This window comes from Onychostoma macrolepis, chromosome 07 (assembly GCF_012432095.1).
Source record: "Onychostoma macrolepis isolate SWU-2019 chromosome 07, ASM1243209v1, whole genome shotgun sequence".
Lineage (NCBI taxonomy): Eukaryota > Metazoa > Chordata > Actinopteri > Cypriniformes > Cyprinidae > Onychostoma > Onychostoma macrolepis.
Window position 1 is genome coordinate 4,279,632 of NC_081161.1, and position 18,565 is coordinate 4,298,196.

Consider the following 18,565-nt stretch of genomic DNA (forward strand, 5'->3'; position numbering starts at 1 on the left):
CGAGAGAGTGCGTTTGTGGCCCGGGTGGCCGGATCCCGGAGACGTGTGTAGAGAGTCCAGAAGGGGGAGACGGAAGGTGGCTGGTATGTACAGCTTCCCCTCTGGAACTCCCGGCGGAGCAGGCTCAGATTGAGTGGCAGCACGGATCTGGTCATCCACCTTCCATATGATGGGGCAAGCGAATATTTTGGGTGGCAGGACTGGTTCTGGATGTTCGGGTGATGGGTCGGGCTGGTGCAGACGGGACAGAGCATCGGCCTTGAGGTTCTTGTGGCCGGGACGATAGGTGATAGTGAATTTGAATCGAGTGAAGAAAAGGGCCCAGCGGGCTTGTCGGGGGTTTAGGCGCTTGGCTTCGCGAAGGTACTGGAGGTTTTTGTGGTCAGTAATCACTTCAAACGGATGTTGTGCGCCTTCTAGCCAGTGCCGCCACTCCTCCAGTGCTAGTTTGATTGCCAGTAATTCGCGGTTCCCGATGTCGTAGTTTTGTTCTGCTGGGGACATCTTCTTGGAGAAGTAGGCACAGGGGTGAAGCACTGGAGGTTCGCCTTTAGCTGCGACAAGACCGCGCCAATTCCCACCGTCAAGCATCCACTTCCACCACGGCGTTGATTGGGGTTTGGATGGGTGAGTGTTGGAGCGGTGCAAAAGGAGGACTTTAACCTTTGGAAGGCTTGCATCGCTTGAGGCGTCCAGATAAGGGATTTCGGTTTTCCTTGGAGGAGAGAGGTTAGAGGAGCTGACAGATGGCTATAATGGGCTATGAAACGTCGATAGAAGTTGGCGAACCCGAGGAACCGTTGGAGCTCCTTGATAGAAGATGGTTGTGGCCAATTCTTTACGGCTTTCACCTTGGCTGGATCCATTTGTACTCCATCCGCGTCGATGATGTATCCCAAGAAATGGATCTTTGTTTGATGGAATTCACATTTTTCGAGCTTGAGATACAGTTGATGCTGGCGGAGGCGTTGGAGAACTTGGGTAACATGGTCTTGGTGCTCCTCGAGGGTGGAAGAGTAGATCAGGATGTCATCGATATAAATGAGGGTGAATCGGTTGAGCATGTCCCGGAAGATCTCGTTCATGAAGTTCTGAAATATTGATGGAGAGTTCGAAAGGCCATACGGCATAACCTGATATTCGTAGTGCCCGGTGGGCGTGATAAAGGCTGTCTTCCATTCATCTCCTTTCCGTATTCGGATTAAATTATAGGCGCTGCGGAGGTCGAGTTTGGTGAAAACTCGGGCCCCACGAAGTTCTTCTAAGGCAGCTGGGACCAGTGGTAAGGGATAGGCGAATTTGACTGTTTGTGCGTTGAGCGTTCTGTAATCTATACATGGGCGGAGGCCCCCGTCCTTCTTGGCGACAAAGAAGAAACTGGAGGCTGCGGGAGATGTGGAGGGACGGATGAACCCTTGCTGTAGCGCCTCTCACATATTCTTCCATGGCGATGCGTTCCGGGATTGAGAGGGATAGACGTGACCTTTAGGCAGTTTGGCCCCGGGTAACAGGTCAATGGTGCAGTCCCAGGGTCTGTGCGGAGGAAGACAGTAGCGGCCGTTTTGCTGAACACGTCTTGGTAAGGGAGGTAGGCTCTGGGAATCTTGACCGAGGTAAGTGTGGTAGGGCTCTCTACGGTGGTGGAGTTGAGTGGGAGAGATGGTACGGACTGGCGAGGTACCGGGAGACTGGGGAGACACTTTTCAAAGCAGGAAGCACTCCAACGAAGGATTTCTCCCGAACTCCAATGCAAGTCTGGATGATGTTTTACGAGCCAGGACGACCCAGCACCACATCCACAATGGCTTCCTCCAAGATAAGAAAGGAGATTTGTTCCTCGTGAAAGTGTCCAACGCGGAGCGTGACCTCTGGAGTGTGGTGGCGTACCAGCCCTTTGCTCAACGGTTTGCCTTGTATGGTGGAAATCCGGTAGGATGTAGTACTCCGGAGCCGGGGTAGTTGGAGTTGAAGGAGGCTGGCCGAAGAGATGAAATTTCCGGCGGCTCCGGAGTCAATGAGGATTTTAACTGGAAAGGATCGGTTCAGGTAAATGATTAGAGCATCACTATGTGGAATCTTGGAAACATCAGGGTGAAGATGGACCGTACTCACCGTGGAGTTCGCGGGCTTAACGGGCAGGCTACCAGGGAGTGACTTCGAGCCGCAGTACATACAAAGATTGTGGGTTCTCCGGCGGGCCCGTTCCTCCGGAGATAGGTGGTACCGGTCCACCTGCATGGGTTCCGGTACAAGTGGGACCGATCCTTGTGAGGTGGTTGCTGGGGTAGTCTCCGAACGACAAGCATTTAACTGTTGTGAAATGTGCAACGATTTCTGGAGAAAGCCCTCCAAGCCCACTGAGTCTTCAATAACAGACATCTGCTGTTTTATGGAGGGTGCAAGACCCCGTCGATAGGCGGCGAGAAGTGCTGTCTCGTTCCACCCACTGCCGGCGGCTAGAGTGCGAAATCTACGGTGTAATCATGGATGGACATGTTGGCTTGTCGTAACTGAAAGAGCTCTTCGTGAACGGAGATGGAGGAGGCTGTATGGCTGAACACTTCACTGAAATGGTCGGTGAAGGCACCCAGTGACCGCACGACGGGGCTGTGTGAATTCCAGAGCGCCTCAGCCCACTGTAGGGCTCTTCCGGACAGCAGGGACATGATGAAAGCTATCTTTGCCCGATCGTTCAGGAATTGGTGAGGTTGAAACTCAAAGTACAGGGAACACTGAAGCAAGAAGCCACTACAGGTGGCCGCATCGCCGGAGTAGAGGGTAGGTTTGGCCATTGGGCACCCGGAAGGAGATGGGATGGCCGGAGGAGGCTGGAGGGCTTCATGGAGAGCGTGAACTAGTTCGGTGAATGGGTCCGGTGTTGGAAGAGCTTGGTCTTCCATCTCAGTTTAACAACGTCCAATTACTCCTTTTGAGGGGTTGGTATTCTGTCAGGTTTGGACGGAGAGGCAAACACAGGGTTAGTGGGAACACACTTCTTTTATTTCCTTCCCACAAACATAAACTGATCCCGAAGGATTTCAAACAAAACGTAACTTAAAACAAAGGGGTCCTTTAACTCAGTGACTTCGTCCAACTCAAAGTGACACTTTTGTGATAGGTCGGTCGGTGAGGCTTACAGGACGGAGGATCCAGGCAATCCAAGAGGTGAGTAGGGAAGTGAGCCAGGCTTACGACCTTGATACCAACCAACGCAGGATTGTGGTGAGTGACTTGATATAGCGAGCAGGTAAGTGATGACAGGTGGTAATCAGTACTCCGGTGATTGCGAACGGGTGTAGGTGGTTGGTGTGGATGATGCTGTGGGCGGATCTGTGACAAGGTCTAATAATAAGAAGAATGTAACAGGCCTACATTAATTGGAAATGCTAAATCCTTGTAATATTGGCTATTTTTGATGCTTTTGACAATATCTCTGGCTATCATCTACACATGATACGATGCAAATCAGCACGGGGAGGTTATCACCCGCAATGTGTGCCCGTGTGGAAATAGTTGTATGAATTGTCGGCACTATCTATTGAAAAGGTTAGAATTCACCATGTTTTCCTAACAGTTGGCATTGAGTGACTGACACTTGATGGTCAGACAAAAATGACTAGATGTGTGTAATAAAAAAAAAAATATATATATATATATATATATATATAACTTTAATAAATAAAGAAATAAAATTAAATTTTCATTCATAAATTATATTACTTTGTAAGTGTCATATTTGGCAGTTGGCATTAGAAGTTATATGAGTAATAACAGTGGCATATGAGAAGTTTGATACCACAGGAAAAAAGTTAAATATGCCTTTTTCGAAACTGCTGTGTATAAAAAACTGATAACTACAGTTAGGTGTTCATTACTTTCTCTAAATTTAATTAGTTTTCCAACAAATATGAGGATTATGTGTTCCCTTTTGTCACTACACCGAAACAATGATGACAGTCGGTAGTGATGTTCCTTAAAGTTACACAGATTTTTCAGACTTTTGAACACATTTACCTCAAAATGATGGGCTTATCTACTCACACCTTGCAGCTATGAGAGTGACACATAAATATTTCCTGATCATAAATATAGCAGCTCAGCCAGTGGACTAAAACAGTAAACTAAAACGGTAGTGACATGAAAATGCAGGACACATTTTTTACATAAAGTTTCATAATTTACAAAGAAATTTTATTTATTTATTTATTTATTTATTTTAGTTCACTTTTTAAAAGAATCAAAAATATTTTAAAAACAACAATGGAAAAAAAATTACAAAAATTATTTCAATATAATATAATAGAACTGTGTCTCCGAGACGCTTCAAGAAACCTTCCTGCAAAGCTACAGTGCTGTTAAAAGTTTTAGGCACTTGTGTAAAAATGCTGTGAAATGAGGATGCAGTCAAAAATAATGTCATAAATAGATTTTCTTCATCAATTAACTTCTATTAACTAAATTAAATCAACATTTGGATGATGATCAGATCAGATCTGGCTGCTGTCACACAAAAATCTCACTGGATTATTACAATTAATGGCAAAATGAATGTTTGGAAATGTAAACTGATATTTCCTACTGAAACACTACAGCAAAAGATAGAAATAACTGACGAAACCATTTTTAGCTGCTGAAAATACTATTAATTATATTAATTAAATTAGTTCTATTAATTTTGCCCACACACACACACAAAATAAAAATGCATTATATATAATTATATAAAAATATCTAATAATAATAATAATAAAAATACAATTTATTTTTAATATTCTGTTATTATATATGACTAAATAAATAATTATATTAGATAAAACAAAATATTTTATAATAATAATAACAATACATAATTTTAATTTATTAATTTATAAACATATGTAGAATATATAAATGTATAATATATGAAAATTATTTTATTGTATATAATCATATCTCGCACTAGTCCAGTCGGTGGCGGTAATGCACCGAAAGCAGACCGTCAAACGTTACTAGAAGAAGCAGCAGCAGCAGCAGCGCACGAGACGAGATGCGTGTCTGTAGTGTGTGGATGAGATGAAACAGTTTCTTCACATGTTTGTGCTGTAAATGTCTGTTGTGTGTGCTGACTCCTGCGGCTGGCTGCTGGACTCCTGCTCTCACACAGATGAGGGTCTGCAGCGCTGCGTTTCTGACAGCGATGGGCTTCAAAAGCCACAATACTTTAAATGCTGTTTCAAGAGGGAGTATTTTAATACACTGAAACCCCACGTTCAGATTCAACAAAACACAGATATCTCGACGATGAACACTGCAAAACATAGCAATGCTGAACAAGCAAAAATTGATCTACAAACACGAAAGGTAGGCAACAGAAAAAGCAGTACATCACATCTAGTATTGTAATTTTAGATGATATTCTGTGCTCGATTATTTAAAAACCTCTCTGGAGGTTGCTGCATTATTCTTCACTGTTTGTTTTTATTTGCAGAAACGAAAGAGAAAGCAGCGTGATCTTAATAAAGGAGAGCTGGATGCCCATATTTATCATGGAAAGGTGACAATATTGGCTGTTTCTTTTTTTCTTTATTCATTTATTTCATCAACAAAACTTAAAGTATTGTGTAAAATTTCATCATAATAATTTGGTAACTAATTATAATGGGATCAAATAAGGTTTTTATTAAATTTTTTATAATTTGTATTTATTTTATATTATTTATTTTTATGATTATTATGCAGTGTCGATAAAAACAATTTTTTACTTTTTGACATGGTGAACATTATGGTACAACAGACTAAATTGTCACATGACTTGAATCGACCCTTCATGTTTAATTCCGTGTGGCAAATTGGTAATTTTGCATTGCATACATTAAAAAATGGTCAGAAAAATTAGATAAAATTGTTATTCAAGAAGTCCACACATTGTATACTTATCTATCTTAGGGATAGGCAGCAGTTTGTCTGTTAAAAAACAGATATCATAAACTGTTACTCTTTGAGGTGTTCCGCAAGGCTCGGTTCTCGGTCCACTTCTCTTTTTAATTTACATGCTTCCCATGGGTCTGATTATTCAGCAGCATGGCTTAAATTTCCTTCTACGTCACCACCATGAATTAACAACTGCATTCATGATCTGAAACCATGAATTTTTCTGACTTTTTGAAACTAAATACTGACAATACTGAATGTTTGTTAGTAGATCTTTCATGTACTCTGTGATTCCAAATTATGATAGAAATTCCAATACAATTCCTTCAGGATTTGTTTTACTTGTCATATTAGCATACAAATTTTAATTTTTTTTCCCCTTCCATGGCTTGTTTTTATCTTTTCTCAGATCAGGTCAGTGGTTCTGGAGGGCTCTCAGGCTCTTCTGGAAGCTGGACGTCAGTGTGGATACTTGACAGAAGCTTTGACCGCACCACCTTCTCAATCCATGCCATCACACGAGTGCCGGCTAGCTGCGTTATGTGACCTGGCGAAACAGCTCCCGTTAACAGACGAGTCTGTGGAGGCACCAGTGCAGACGCTGAACAGAGATGGTGTGGACCCAACGCTGGACCTGTTCTCATACATCACTGAAAACCCATCCGACTGCGCTTATGAGGTCACGTTGATGAAGGAGAAGTATCTTTTGCCGCCCCGCAGCCGATTCCTGTTGTCTGACATCACACGTATGCATCCACTTGTCAACAGTGAGTTCAATCACTGAATTTTAATGTAGTATTCTAGTACCAGAGTATTTTGTTTTTCATGTAATGCAGCTAAATGGCTCAAAGTTTTCAACGCTAGTGTTATTTTACTATTATTTATATGCTATTTATATACTATTATATCAGTTTTAATTTAAAAAAATTTCTGTTTTAAATTATTTTAAATATTTTTAACTTTGTACTTTAATTTTTATCATTTTAATTTTAACGTAATTTAACAGTTGTATTTTATTAACTAAAAATAACAAATATTATACAGTAACTATTGTATTGCTCATTGTTAGTTAATGTTAGTTGCTGCCAATTTTTGCATAATTTTAAAGCGTTGGAATTTCATAGTAATGTGAATTAGGAACTGATTCCAATGGGATCAAATAAGAATTTGTCAAGTCTCATTATTTATTATCTATTATTATCACTTTTATTTTTATTTTGGATATTGTGGGTATTTTATTTTATATGCTTCCCATGGGTCAGATTATTTGGCAACATGGCTTAAATTTCCTTGAATCTCACTGTTGATCTGTTAGTGTTGCATGTATTTTGACAACAGGTGGAGACAAATTTGACCTTATTGTCCTTGATCCACCATGGGAGAACAAATCTGTCAAAAGAAGCAACAGGTATAGTGTATTTCATACCTGTAATAAGGCTGTAATAAGACACTGCTGTGGACTGAAGTGATATCCTGCTGTGATTGACAGATACAGCTCTCTGCCGTCCTCTCAGCTCAAACAGCTTCCAGTGCCGGCACTGGCTGCTCCAGAATGCTTGGTGGTTACGTGGGTAACTAACCGGGCGAAGCACCTGCGTTTCATCAGAGAAGAGCTCTACCCGTACTGGGCGGTTGAAGTGCTGGCAGAATGGCTCTGGGTGAAGGTACACACAACCACAGTTGCACAAGAAGAGGAAAAATAACCTAAAACACTGAATGTTCGGTCTGTAGATTGTACCCTCAAAATAATTCATATTTTCTAATATATATATATATATATAGCCATTTTTATTTCTTTACTTGTTTTATTGTGGCACATATACACTGTAAAAAAAAAAAAAGAAAAGTTGAGCCAACTTAAATTTTAAGGCAACCGGCTTCAGCAGATTTTTGAGTTTGCTCAACTTTTTTGTTGTATAAACGTAAAACGACAAGCTGGTTGCCTTAAAATTTTAAGGTGGCTCAACTTTTTTTTCTTTTTTTTTTTTTTACAGTGTAGCAAATGCCACAAAAGTCACCCAATTTCATACCATTCTGATATAGTAAAAAAATCTAAACTTAAATCCTTTTGGTCTTAAATGGCCGAAGACTATGGAAGCTGTTTCTGCCACTGAAATAAAATAAATAAAAAATAAAAAGCATTTTTTAAGTGAAATGAATGTACTATATTTTGTTTCAATAATATTTATTCTTTAATATTTGGAGTTTTGAGAGGATTTCATTGTACTAGACAATATTTACCCCTAAATAATGAACCATTTATTTCAATATAAAATAATACAAATATTTGAATTTTTTATTTTCGACAAATAAAATGTTTGGGTCAAAAATAGAGCCAAAGAATTTAAAATGCAGTGCACGAATCGCATAATTATTTAATTTACATTGGTATATTTAGACATTCTCAAATACTGCTTCATTATGGCTGATTTTTAGATTGTACCCAAAAATTGCTCTGTGTTTTCATATTTGTCCCATTCATTTCCTGTAGTGGTCATGTTTGACAGCGAAGCTCACAAGTGTGTCTTATTTGTATTGCGACTTTATATTTCGCAGTTCTAAGTTTATATCTCACAATTCTGAGGGAAAAGGTCTGAATTGTGAGAGAAAAAGTTGAAATTTTTATCCCGTGGCAGAAACAAACAAACCTCCATAGAAGACCAACAGAGAATTAAAGGTGAAAATACTGAGTTTTTAAAACATTTGTAGTGTAATTAATGGGTTTTTATAAAGTAAAAATCTGAATCTCCAGGTGACCCGAGCAGGAGAGTTTGTGTTTCCTCTGGATTCACCGCACAAGAAGCCTTATGAAGTGCTGGTGCTGGGCAGGTATCGATCCGTCAGGTAATGTGTGTTTGTGTCCCGTTGGCGCGCTCTTTCTCTCATCTCTTTATGTTGTAAAGCTCATTGTGTGTTGCAGGTCTTCAGAAGCAGAGGAGCTTCCAGAGCAGCGGCTCCTCATCAGCGTCCCATCAATCCTGCACTCCCATAAACCTTCATTATCAGGTGCGCACACTTAAAACGGGTCATAAACGGCTACTTTTATTTTCTTTGTGTATATAAATTTGTTTTGCTCATTTTTGTTCATATAGTCAAGTTATCCTCTATAATAAACTTTAAAAGAATATGCAGACTACATGAATTGCATTTTAATTGCAAATTAAATGAAAATGTATTGTAGTTTAAATTTGCATTAAATGCAATTAGCTGAACTTGACAGTGTTTTTTGACCCACTTAAGTAGGACATCTTGAATTATTTCTATTGTCTTTGAATCTGGTTCAAGTGCTAAATGTACTGACATGCATTTATGGAAAACTAAAATATACTTTAATGTCATATCTATTGAAACTTGTCTTTCGTGTACTTAAATATATTTGTAATTGCACATTTGAATGAAGAAGTTGCAATTAAGTACATTTAAAATATGATCATTTTAAATGTTATATCGAATAACATTCTACAGTTAAAATTATAATCAAGTACTTCATATGTAAAGTAAATTATAGTCAAACATTTTTAAAGCACAACAAAAATACTATTGAAACATAAATGTGTAAAATGTACTTTACATTATTACAAAGTGCACTTTATAAAAGAGCACTTAAGTGTGTTAATAGACAGTCATGAAAGTGTCTCTCTAAAGGTCCTTGCACACTGAGTCCGAAATGTTTCCGGGTTTTTTTTGTATTCGTCATCCTTTCCTATCAAAATGCTTGCTACGGATGCGAAAACGCAGAAAATCGAACCTGATCCGAATTTTTTTTATGTCGGATGAAAATTTCAGAGGCAGTGTGTAAACGTGATTGACACAATGTGAGGTCGTATTTATGTTTTAACTTGTGAAAATTTCGGACTCAGTGTACAAAGACCTTAAGTGGACTTTTATTTCTTTAATAATCATTTATTTATTTCTTTTTATGCATCCATGATGTACACTTTTTAAAAGTATTCTTTTAAGATTTGAAGTACACTACAAGTGCACATTCAATACAATTAAGCACACTGCTTTTTCACAAGGGTTTCTTTTGCATGCAAAAACCAGTTGTTTTTGTTATTGCTATTTATTTCTAATCGATCTGTAGTTCGCTATGGTATATTTTGCGCTGCTGATGTTGGTGTTTGGGCTCTGCAGACAGATTGCAGTTCTTTGTATCAACAACAGCTGATTCATAGCTGTGGTGTTGATTCTTTCTCTGTTGTACTACAGCTGTGTTAAAGCCCTACATTAGCCCCAAGCCCAAGTGTTTGGAGCTGTTTGCCCGAAGTCTCCAGTGCGACTGGACCAGCTGGGGAAACGAAGTCTTCAAGTTCCAGCACAGCAGCTATTTCACCAGACAGAGATCCGAGGAGTCGTCTGAGACATCCGAGACGCCTAATATACAGTAGCTCACGCTTTCAGTACATATTTCTAAATGGATACCAGCAGGTTTCGGTTCACTGCATTCAGTGGACATTATATGATATTAAAAAGTAAGATGCAGTACAGTTGTGTCTTCATCAGAACAGTGTATTTTAATACCAGACAGAAACAACAGTATTTCTGGACTCCACAATTTTAATTTCTGCTGGTCTGGAGAGTAGTAGGGGTTTGTTCTTGCCCTGCCAACAATTTCTCTGTTTTTAGAAACATTTTCAGTGCGTGTCAGAAATGTTATGGTACTCCGTGTCTTGTCAGTTCATTCTCTGATAATTTTTTGAGGATAATTTGCTAGTTTTTGACCAATGCACCTGCATTTTGGACTCTGGCAGTTTGACTTTTATTGTGTCATGTTGGTTGCAGAGGTTTTGTACCTTTTTTTTACATGAGATATATGCTTGACATTAAAACTTATATGAAAAGACCCTTGCAGCTGTATTTGTAATTATTTGTGCTGTCGTTTCTTTAATATTGTTTCCACATATTATTCTCTTGTTTTATAAGACAGATTGGCAGAAAGGATGCCTTAACTTCAGTTATTAATTAATACTATTAAAAAAGATTGTTTTATTTTACTACATTTTTCCTTTTTTACTATAAAGAACTTGTCTGAATAAATGTCATAGCTAATAAATAAATGTTTATTGCTACAAATACAATGTAGAAAAAGAAATGCTCTGTTACAATATAAAATTCATGTAACACAATAAGAGTATCTTTGTTCATTTGAATTTCTGGTAAATGTTTGTGTTTCTGTGGGGCTTGACATTCTGTCAACGGATGTTGATACAGATAGACGTGGAATTGTAAATTTTATAGAAAAAAAAACAAAAATAATAAAAATGCTGTCAGCATGATCGACAGGAGAAGAAAATAAAATCTCTGATGCATGACTGAGATTCACGGCGTGACATTTCCACCTGAAATAACCCTTATTAATGAGAACAGGCTCTTTGTGTATTCTGCTGCCATCTTTCATTAAAACAATCAGACATTTTTGCATTTTAGTGTTGGCTGTAATTTCACAGACACGGCGAATTACAAAACTTGCAGCTCGATGAGAATAAAATAATACAATTTAAATCTTGGAAAACAATATCAACAACCAAAAAAGATATGTAAAGTGATAACTATTCACTTTAGTAAAACATATTACTCTAATAAGCACAATGCAAGCTGTTTTTGAACTGTCAAGACTAAATGTGATGAACTTTATTTGTAATCAGTCTAAATGCATGAACTGTTGGCAGCAAGTGACATCTTTCCCTTATATATTTCTTAAAGTTGCAATTTTCCAAAACTGTTGTGAGGTTTGCAATCCAATTATAATATTTAAATGCAAAGAAATATATGCTGTAAAGTGATAAGTTGACTTAACTTAAAAAAAATTGAGGAAACCAATTGCCTTAAAGTTAAGTAAATAATCATTTTAAAAAGTTAAGTGAATTGTCAACTTTTTTTAAATTATTATTTAATTAATAATTTTAAGGCAACGGGTTTCCTCAATTTTTTTAAGTTAAGTCAACATATTTTGCAGTGTGTGTATATATATATATATATATATATATATATATATATATATATATATATATATATTCACATGAGAGAATGATTCACTGTAAAAAGTGATGTTGACTTCACTTAAAAAAAATTGAGGAAACCCATTGCCTTAAAATTTTTAAGTAAATGATAATTAAAAAAATAAGTGAAGTGAATTTAACTTTTTTTTTTAAATGATTATTTACTTAATAATTTTAAGGCAACGGGTTTCCAAATTTTTTTTAAGTTAAGTCAACTTATCACTTTTTAACTTATTAACTTTCTTAAAATTATTAAGTAAATAATAATTTAAAAAAAGTTAAGTGAACTTGACAATTCACTTAACTTATTTTTTTTAATTATCATTTAAAAATTTTAAGGTAACGGGTTTCCTCAATTTTTTTAAGTTAAGTCATCTTATCACTTACAGTGTAATTTTAAGTAAAAATCATATAACCGAATAACTGAATTTACACAAATAAACCAGTTCAAAAGTTTACAAAAAAGCTTGATTCTTAACACTGTGTTGTTGATATTGATATGTTTGCAAATTCTGTTTTTATTTATTGTGGACTATATGTGACCCTGGACGACAAAACCAGTCTTAAGTGTCAATTTTTCGAAATTGAGATTTATACATCATCTGAAAGCTTTCCATTGATGTATGGTTTGTTATGATATGACAATATTTGGCCGAAATACAACTATTTGAAAATCTGGAATCTGAGGGTGCAAAAAAAAAAATCTAAATATTGAGAAAATCACCTTTAAAGTTGTTCAAATGAAGTTCTTAGCAATGCATATTACTAATAAAAAATTAAGTTTTGATACATTTATGGTAAGAAATGTACAAAATATCTTCATGGAACATGATCTTTACTTAATATCCTAATGATTTTTGGCGTAAAAGAAAAATGGATAATTTTGACTCATACAATGTATTTTTGGCTATTGCTACAAATATACCCCAGCGACTTAAGACTGGTTTTGTGGTCCAGGGTCACATATGTATATAACTGTTGTAATTAGTTTATTCAGGGCAGTATTAAACTATATATATACATACTGTGAAAAAGTCTTAGGCCACAAGTACCAATAAAAATGGTTTTAAGTCCGTTATTTCTATCTTTTGCTGTAGCGTGTCAGTAGGAAATATCAGTTTACATTCCCAAACATTCATTTTGCCATTAATTGTAATAATCCAGTGAGATTTTTGTGCTCCACACAGAGATCTGATCTGATCATCATCAGTCTGTCTGGAGTGACATGAAGAAACAGAACAAACTGAGACAGACTCAATCCAGAAGAACTGTGTCTCCAAGACGCTTGAAGAAATGGGTGGAGTGTCACAGATAGGATTTGTACATAAACATGTACATCTTTGTCTATATGTGCAGTTTTGGGAGGAATAAAGATGACAAGGAGACCTTTATTTGTGTTGTGACTGAGATGTGTGTGACTTTTGAGTGTGCATCTGCCCACAGTGGCGACAGGGGTTCTTTCTCACTCTGCAGAAGGGCAAATGTCCCAGAATGCCTCTCAGCGAGACATGCTTGTCACTCCTGCTGACCTCCAACCCCGTGGAGCTCTTTCTGCTGACAGGATCCTCTCGGGTCCAAACGCTGTCTGACGGGCCCCTGTGGAGGTCAGGAATACATTTCCTCTCAGAAAGCCTCAGTCACTGTGAAGCAAAGCACTTTCAATAAGCACTTGAAGAGAGTACATATGGAAGCTTATTTTCACCTCAGGATGAAATCTCACAATTCTGACATTTTTCTTGCAGTTGCAGAATTTTTGTCTCAGAGTTATTTGTTGTCATCTCACAATTTGGACTTTTCTTCTCAGAAGAAGATAAAAACTGAGAAACAGAGAAGTCTGAATTGTGAAATAAAAACTCACAATTGTAAGAATTTTTTTTTGTTTTTATATATATATTAAATTATTTTCGCAATAAAAAAAAAAAAAATGTAATCTCACAATTTGGACTTTTCTTCTCAGAATTGCAAGATACATTATGAACTAAGAATTGTTAGAAAAAAAATCTGAATTGTGAGAACTGTGACAAGTCTGTTTCCACTAAAGAATGAAAAAATGTTAAAAACACTTGTAACTTTTTAACTTCAAGTTTTTTAACTTCAAGTTTATGTCTCAAAATTTAGATTTTTCATCTAAGAATTGTGGGATATAAACTCACTATTTCTAGATACTGCATAAACTTGTAATTCTGAGAAAATAAAGTCTGAATAAACTCACTTTTGTGAGAAAAAAAGTCTTGCAATAAAATAAAAATGTAAAAAAGGTCATTTACTTTTAGTCTCACAATTCTTTACATGTCTGAGTTTATATCTCACAATTCAAACTTTTTTCTCACAATTCTGACTTTTTTTCTTGCAATTCTAGTTATCGTCTCTAAATTTTCTTCTCAGAATTACGAAACACAGAAAATATAAACTAAAGAAAAAAGTTACACTAAAAAAGCATGAGGGGAAAAAGTCAGAACTGTGAGAACTGCAACAAGCTTGTTTCCGCAACAAATTTTTTTTACAAATAAAATAAAGCTAATGACTTTTTATCATTCTGAATTTTGTCCATAATTGTGAGTATATATATCTCACAATTTAGACTATTCTTTTCGAAATTGTGAGTTTATATAGCAAAGAACACAACTATAAAGAACAATAATATAAAGAATCAGAACATTTTCATCTTTTCTGGACTGCCATGTTTTAGTCCAGATTAAAATGTGAAAGGTCTGAAAGTGTTGGCAGCTTGTTAATACCATTCAAAAACCATATAAAAATACTCTCCAAAAAATTAATTTCAAGTAAAATGTCAGGCATGCACAGAGAAGAGAAATCTGCTTTGATGTTACATTCAAACTCCAATTCAATAATTCAGTAACAAAACACAGCAAACTGTGGTGTGGTTATGTGTGTTTACCGGGAAGTGTTGTTCCTGCTGGAGTCCCGGGTGCCTCAGAGTGAGCAAAGCAGTAAATATTTCATCTGCGTCTGTATACCAGAAGATCTGTGGACACGCAGAAATATATGTCGGGATGTGTTCATATCACTCGGTTTTAATGTTTAATGTTTCTTGTTTTAATTCACATATTGTGGTGAAAGGAAAGAGGAAGAGCATGCTCAAGTACACAAACACACACACAAATCAAACAATACTCATCGTTTCAAAGCCATACTGTTATAATGAACCGAATGTTAAAAGGGTAAAACTGGTATTGTGTAAACTACCGAGATCTGTTCATCATACAAAGTGACTGTGTCTCTTCAGAGGACATGGATTAAATTGCTTGATTCATACGGATTATTTTTACAATGTCTTTTGCACTTTTTGAAGCATGAAAAATGGAGTTGTGTTGACCTTTTTAATGGATGCTTTTAAAAAAGGTATTTACTACTGGAATAATATTGCTTTTAAAGAATATACAAAAGTGTCAATTGAATATAATGTTTAATACTTCATTGCACGCAATTAGGTTAAGTGCATTTAAATGAAGATATATTTTAGTTTAAAACTTTATGAAATGCAATTAGCTGAAGGACATCTTTATTTGGTATATAGTTAAAGTACTGCTGAATGTACTGATAAACATACACATGCATAATGTAAGTTCTAATAATGATGCAACAGTACTTTTAAAATATATTAACTTTAAATATTTGTATGTAACCTTAAAGTTTAATAAAAAATAATGTATAATTGCATTATCAAAATAATGATTTAAAATGTACTTTAAAGTCTATCCATCCATTCATTCTCTATAAACCTCTTGTCCTATAAAGTACATTAAAACTAAATGTTTTACTTGACATTGTTTCATAATTGCACTTTTTAAAAGCGTTACAAAACAGCCATGAATCTGTCTCTTTAAGTACACTTGCCTGTTCCTCATTGTATTATATTATCTGCAAGTTAATTTTATTAAAAGTATACTTTTAAGATTTGAAGTACACTACAAGTGCACATTCAATACAATTAAGTGCACTTGTTTTTCACAACTCAATCTAATGCAAGTAAATTTTCTCTGACTGCATCCTTATCAACAGAATAATTGTGAGCCTGTCAAACAGGACTTGTTCTTGCGTTCAAGTGCTGCTCAGTGCATGAATAAGAAAAGACAGGGATCTTTAAATTTCTATGTGAGTTGCTCTTCCTCATACAGCGCCTCCACGCAGACCATCGCCACAGTAACACCTCGAGGATCCTGTAAAAGCGGAAGTGTCTTCGTTGTAGTGCCAAACCATGAGTAAATTATGAATATGTTCCAGTACTTCCTACAAGACTAGCAGGAAAGACATCAGCAGACTGAGAGAGAGATGAGAATGAGAGATTTTACAGTAATAGGATTTTCCCAAAGTTTATGATTCTTAAACGTTTTATTCGTCATGAGTCTTCACAAATGAACACAATTTTGAAGCATAAATACAATCGGCTGAAGTTAAAAGCTAAACGTAGTCTAAACGAACTACACCGCGGTCACGTAACTTCAACGTCACCACCATTAAGCTTATTCAGTCTTTATTTAAAAACATTTCCCTGAATGTTTGAGTTAAAATAGTTTGCAAAAGCGTGATTATAAACACAATGAGGCTATTAAAGCGACTAGTGAGTAGATGAGTTTATCTGTTCGATGCGATGACGTTTAATGTCCCATAAAACATCTGTAGTTCCATTTAGACACTTGTGGATATATTTTATGTTGTAGAATAAAACGCAAAAATATATTGAGCTCGTGTTAAACACAGACCTTATTAACCCATTAAAAAACAAACATCGCTGATGTAATATGTCTGAATTTCATGCATACTCACTCATACTCATACTCATACTATACAACATACATTTTAACGATCACAGAGTAAATTCAAATTAAAATGTGAGTGAGTGCTTAAATTGGTTTATGCCAAGTAGATTATTTTTGATATTACCTACTTGATATCAGGGCAACAACTGCAGGATTAAAACACACATTATTCAGCGCTAAAGACTGAAGCTTCTGCAGCTGAACTTTCCACAGATCTATTAGATCTGGCCTGAATTTCCTTTCCCTGAAATACTAAGCAGAGCTATGTTTTTTTTTCATAATGTGCTGCTTTTACATCAGACATTTTTGCACCACCGACTTAAAGTTATCCCTTCAAACACAACCCATGTAGGACTCAAACCCACAACCCTAGGTCTGATGCCTTATCCATTAGGCCACTGGGCCTCTTGAATGGTTGCATTTGCTATTAATTGAGTTTGGCTTTTTGTAGAAATTATATATTGTGTAGGAACACAAAGCATATTTTAAGGTTTTTATAAACAACTTACCATAGAATTTTTTGCAGAACTTCACACATGACCCAGGTGGGACTTGAACCAACAACCCTCAGCTCCAGAGGCTGATGTCTTATCCATTAAGCTACTGGGCCTTGTGCATACTTTATATTTGCTATTATTTGAGATTACCTATTTTGTAGCAACACAGCACACATTGTAAGGTTTTTGTTTGTTTGTTTGTTTGTTTGTTTTTGTAAACAAACTGTAGAATTTTTGCAGTTCTGCTAACACAACCCAGGAGGGACTCAAACCCACAATCCCCAGCTCTGGAGGCTGATGCCTTATCCCAGGGATGTTCAAACTTGGTCCTGGAGCACCACTGTCCTGCAGAGTTTAGCTCCAAACCCATTTAAACACACCTGAAATCAAGGTCTTACAAGGCATACTGGAAACATATTACCATTGAATTTGTGTAGTGCTTCAAACACAACCCTGCTGAAAAAAACAATATAACCCTGCCCAAAACACAACAGAACATGTAATGGTTTAAATGGTTATAATGGGAATTGTACTGGTTTTAATGGAAACTATACTGGTGTCTACTGGTATGTGATGGATTCTATTGGTGGGATGTTAAATCCTATTGGAAAAATGCCCAAAACACACTACAAAAAGGAATTTTGTAATGGTTTTACTGGAAAAAGCTAATGGTTTATAATGGTATTCTAATGGAAACCATTAGAATTTCTGTGATGGTTTCTATTGGGTTTCTATTGTTTTTTTTAGCAGGGAACCCAGGTGGGACTCAAACCCAAATCCCAGACGCCTCGTGGTACCATCACAGAGAGTCACAAAATCACTTTCCAGAACATTTTCTTTCACCGTTTCTGGCTGGTGCAATGATCTTCCCAGCCCCGCAAGGAATGCTGAATCCCGGACAATTTTCAAGCTACAGCTGAAAACTTGTCTCTTTAGTCAACATTTGATTGCATCCTAATATAATCCCTCCCCGTCTAACTTGTACTAATCTGAACAATGTCTGAAACACTTTCTGTGTTTATTTGCCTCTCGAGCCTTTATGATGAATCCTCAAGTCTCAATTGTAAGTCACTTTAGATAAAAGCATCTGCTAAATGAATTCATGTGAATGTAATGCAAATGTAAAATGTAGTTCCCACCCAGTATGCAGTAGATTTTGGATGCACTGATTGACGGAAATGGTAAAATGTGAACTCAGTTTCAGATTTTGGGCTATTTTGTAAATATTTATAAAAGAATGTGTCCAAAAAGGAAAGATACAAGGGAACTGGTTAAACGTTATACCATGTCCCTCTTTGTTGATTGGTGGTAGATGTCAGACCAATAGGTGATACTCCCAGCATGCAACTGCTATTTTTGTGTTTCAGTATCCCACAGT

General features: G+C 36.6%; 1 protein-coding gene across 1 annotated transcript; it reads left to right on the forward strand.

Moving 5' to 3' along the window:
* Window positions 1-4,964: 4,964 nt before the first annotated feature.
* mettl4 (methyltransferase 4, N6-adenosine) lies at window positions 4,965-10,771 on the forward strand. The gene is made up of 8 exons (XM_058780501.1): window positions 4,965-5,340; window positions 5,468-5,533; window positions 6,320-6,677; window positions 7,249-7,318; window positions 7,400-7,574; window positions 8,663-8,754; window positions 8,831-8,916; window positions 10,120-10,771. Exons 1-8 carry the CDS (start codon window positions 5,086-5,088, stop codon window positions 10,296-10,298), a joined length of 1,281 nt encoding a protein of 426 aa, XP_058636484.1. The 5' UTR covers window positions 4,965-5,085; the 3' UTR covers window positions 10,299-10,771.
* The last annotated feature ends 7,794 nt before the right edge of the window (window positions 10,772-18,565 follow it).

Excerpts from the sequence above, each read along its gene's own strand:
- mettl4 (XM_058780501.1), top strand. The coding sequence starts at position 5,086 with ATGTCTGTTGTGTGTGCTGACTCCTGCGGCTGGCTGCTGGACTCCTGC. Across the intron at positions 5,341-5,467 it reads TTGATCTACAAACACGAAAG|AAACGAAAGAGAAAGCAGCG; the intron begins GTAGGCAACAGA and ends TTTTATTTGCAG. Across the intron at positions 8,755-8,830 it reads GGCAGGTATCGATCCGTCAG|GTCTTCAGAAGCAGAGGAGC; the intron begins GTAATGTGTGTT and ends TGTGTGTTGCAG.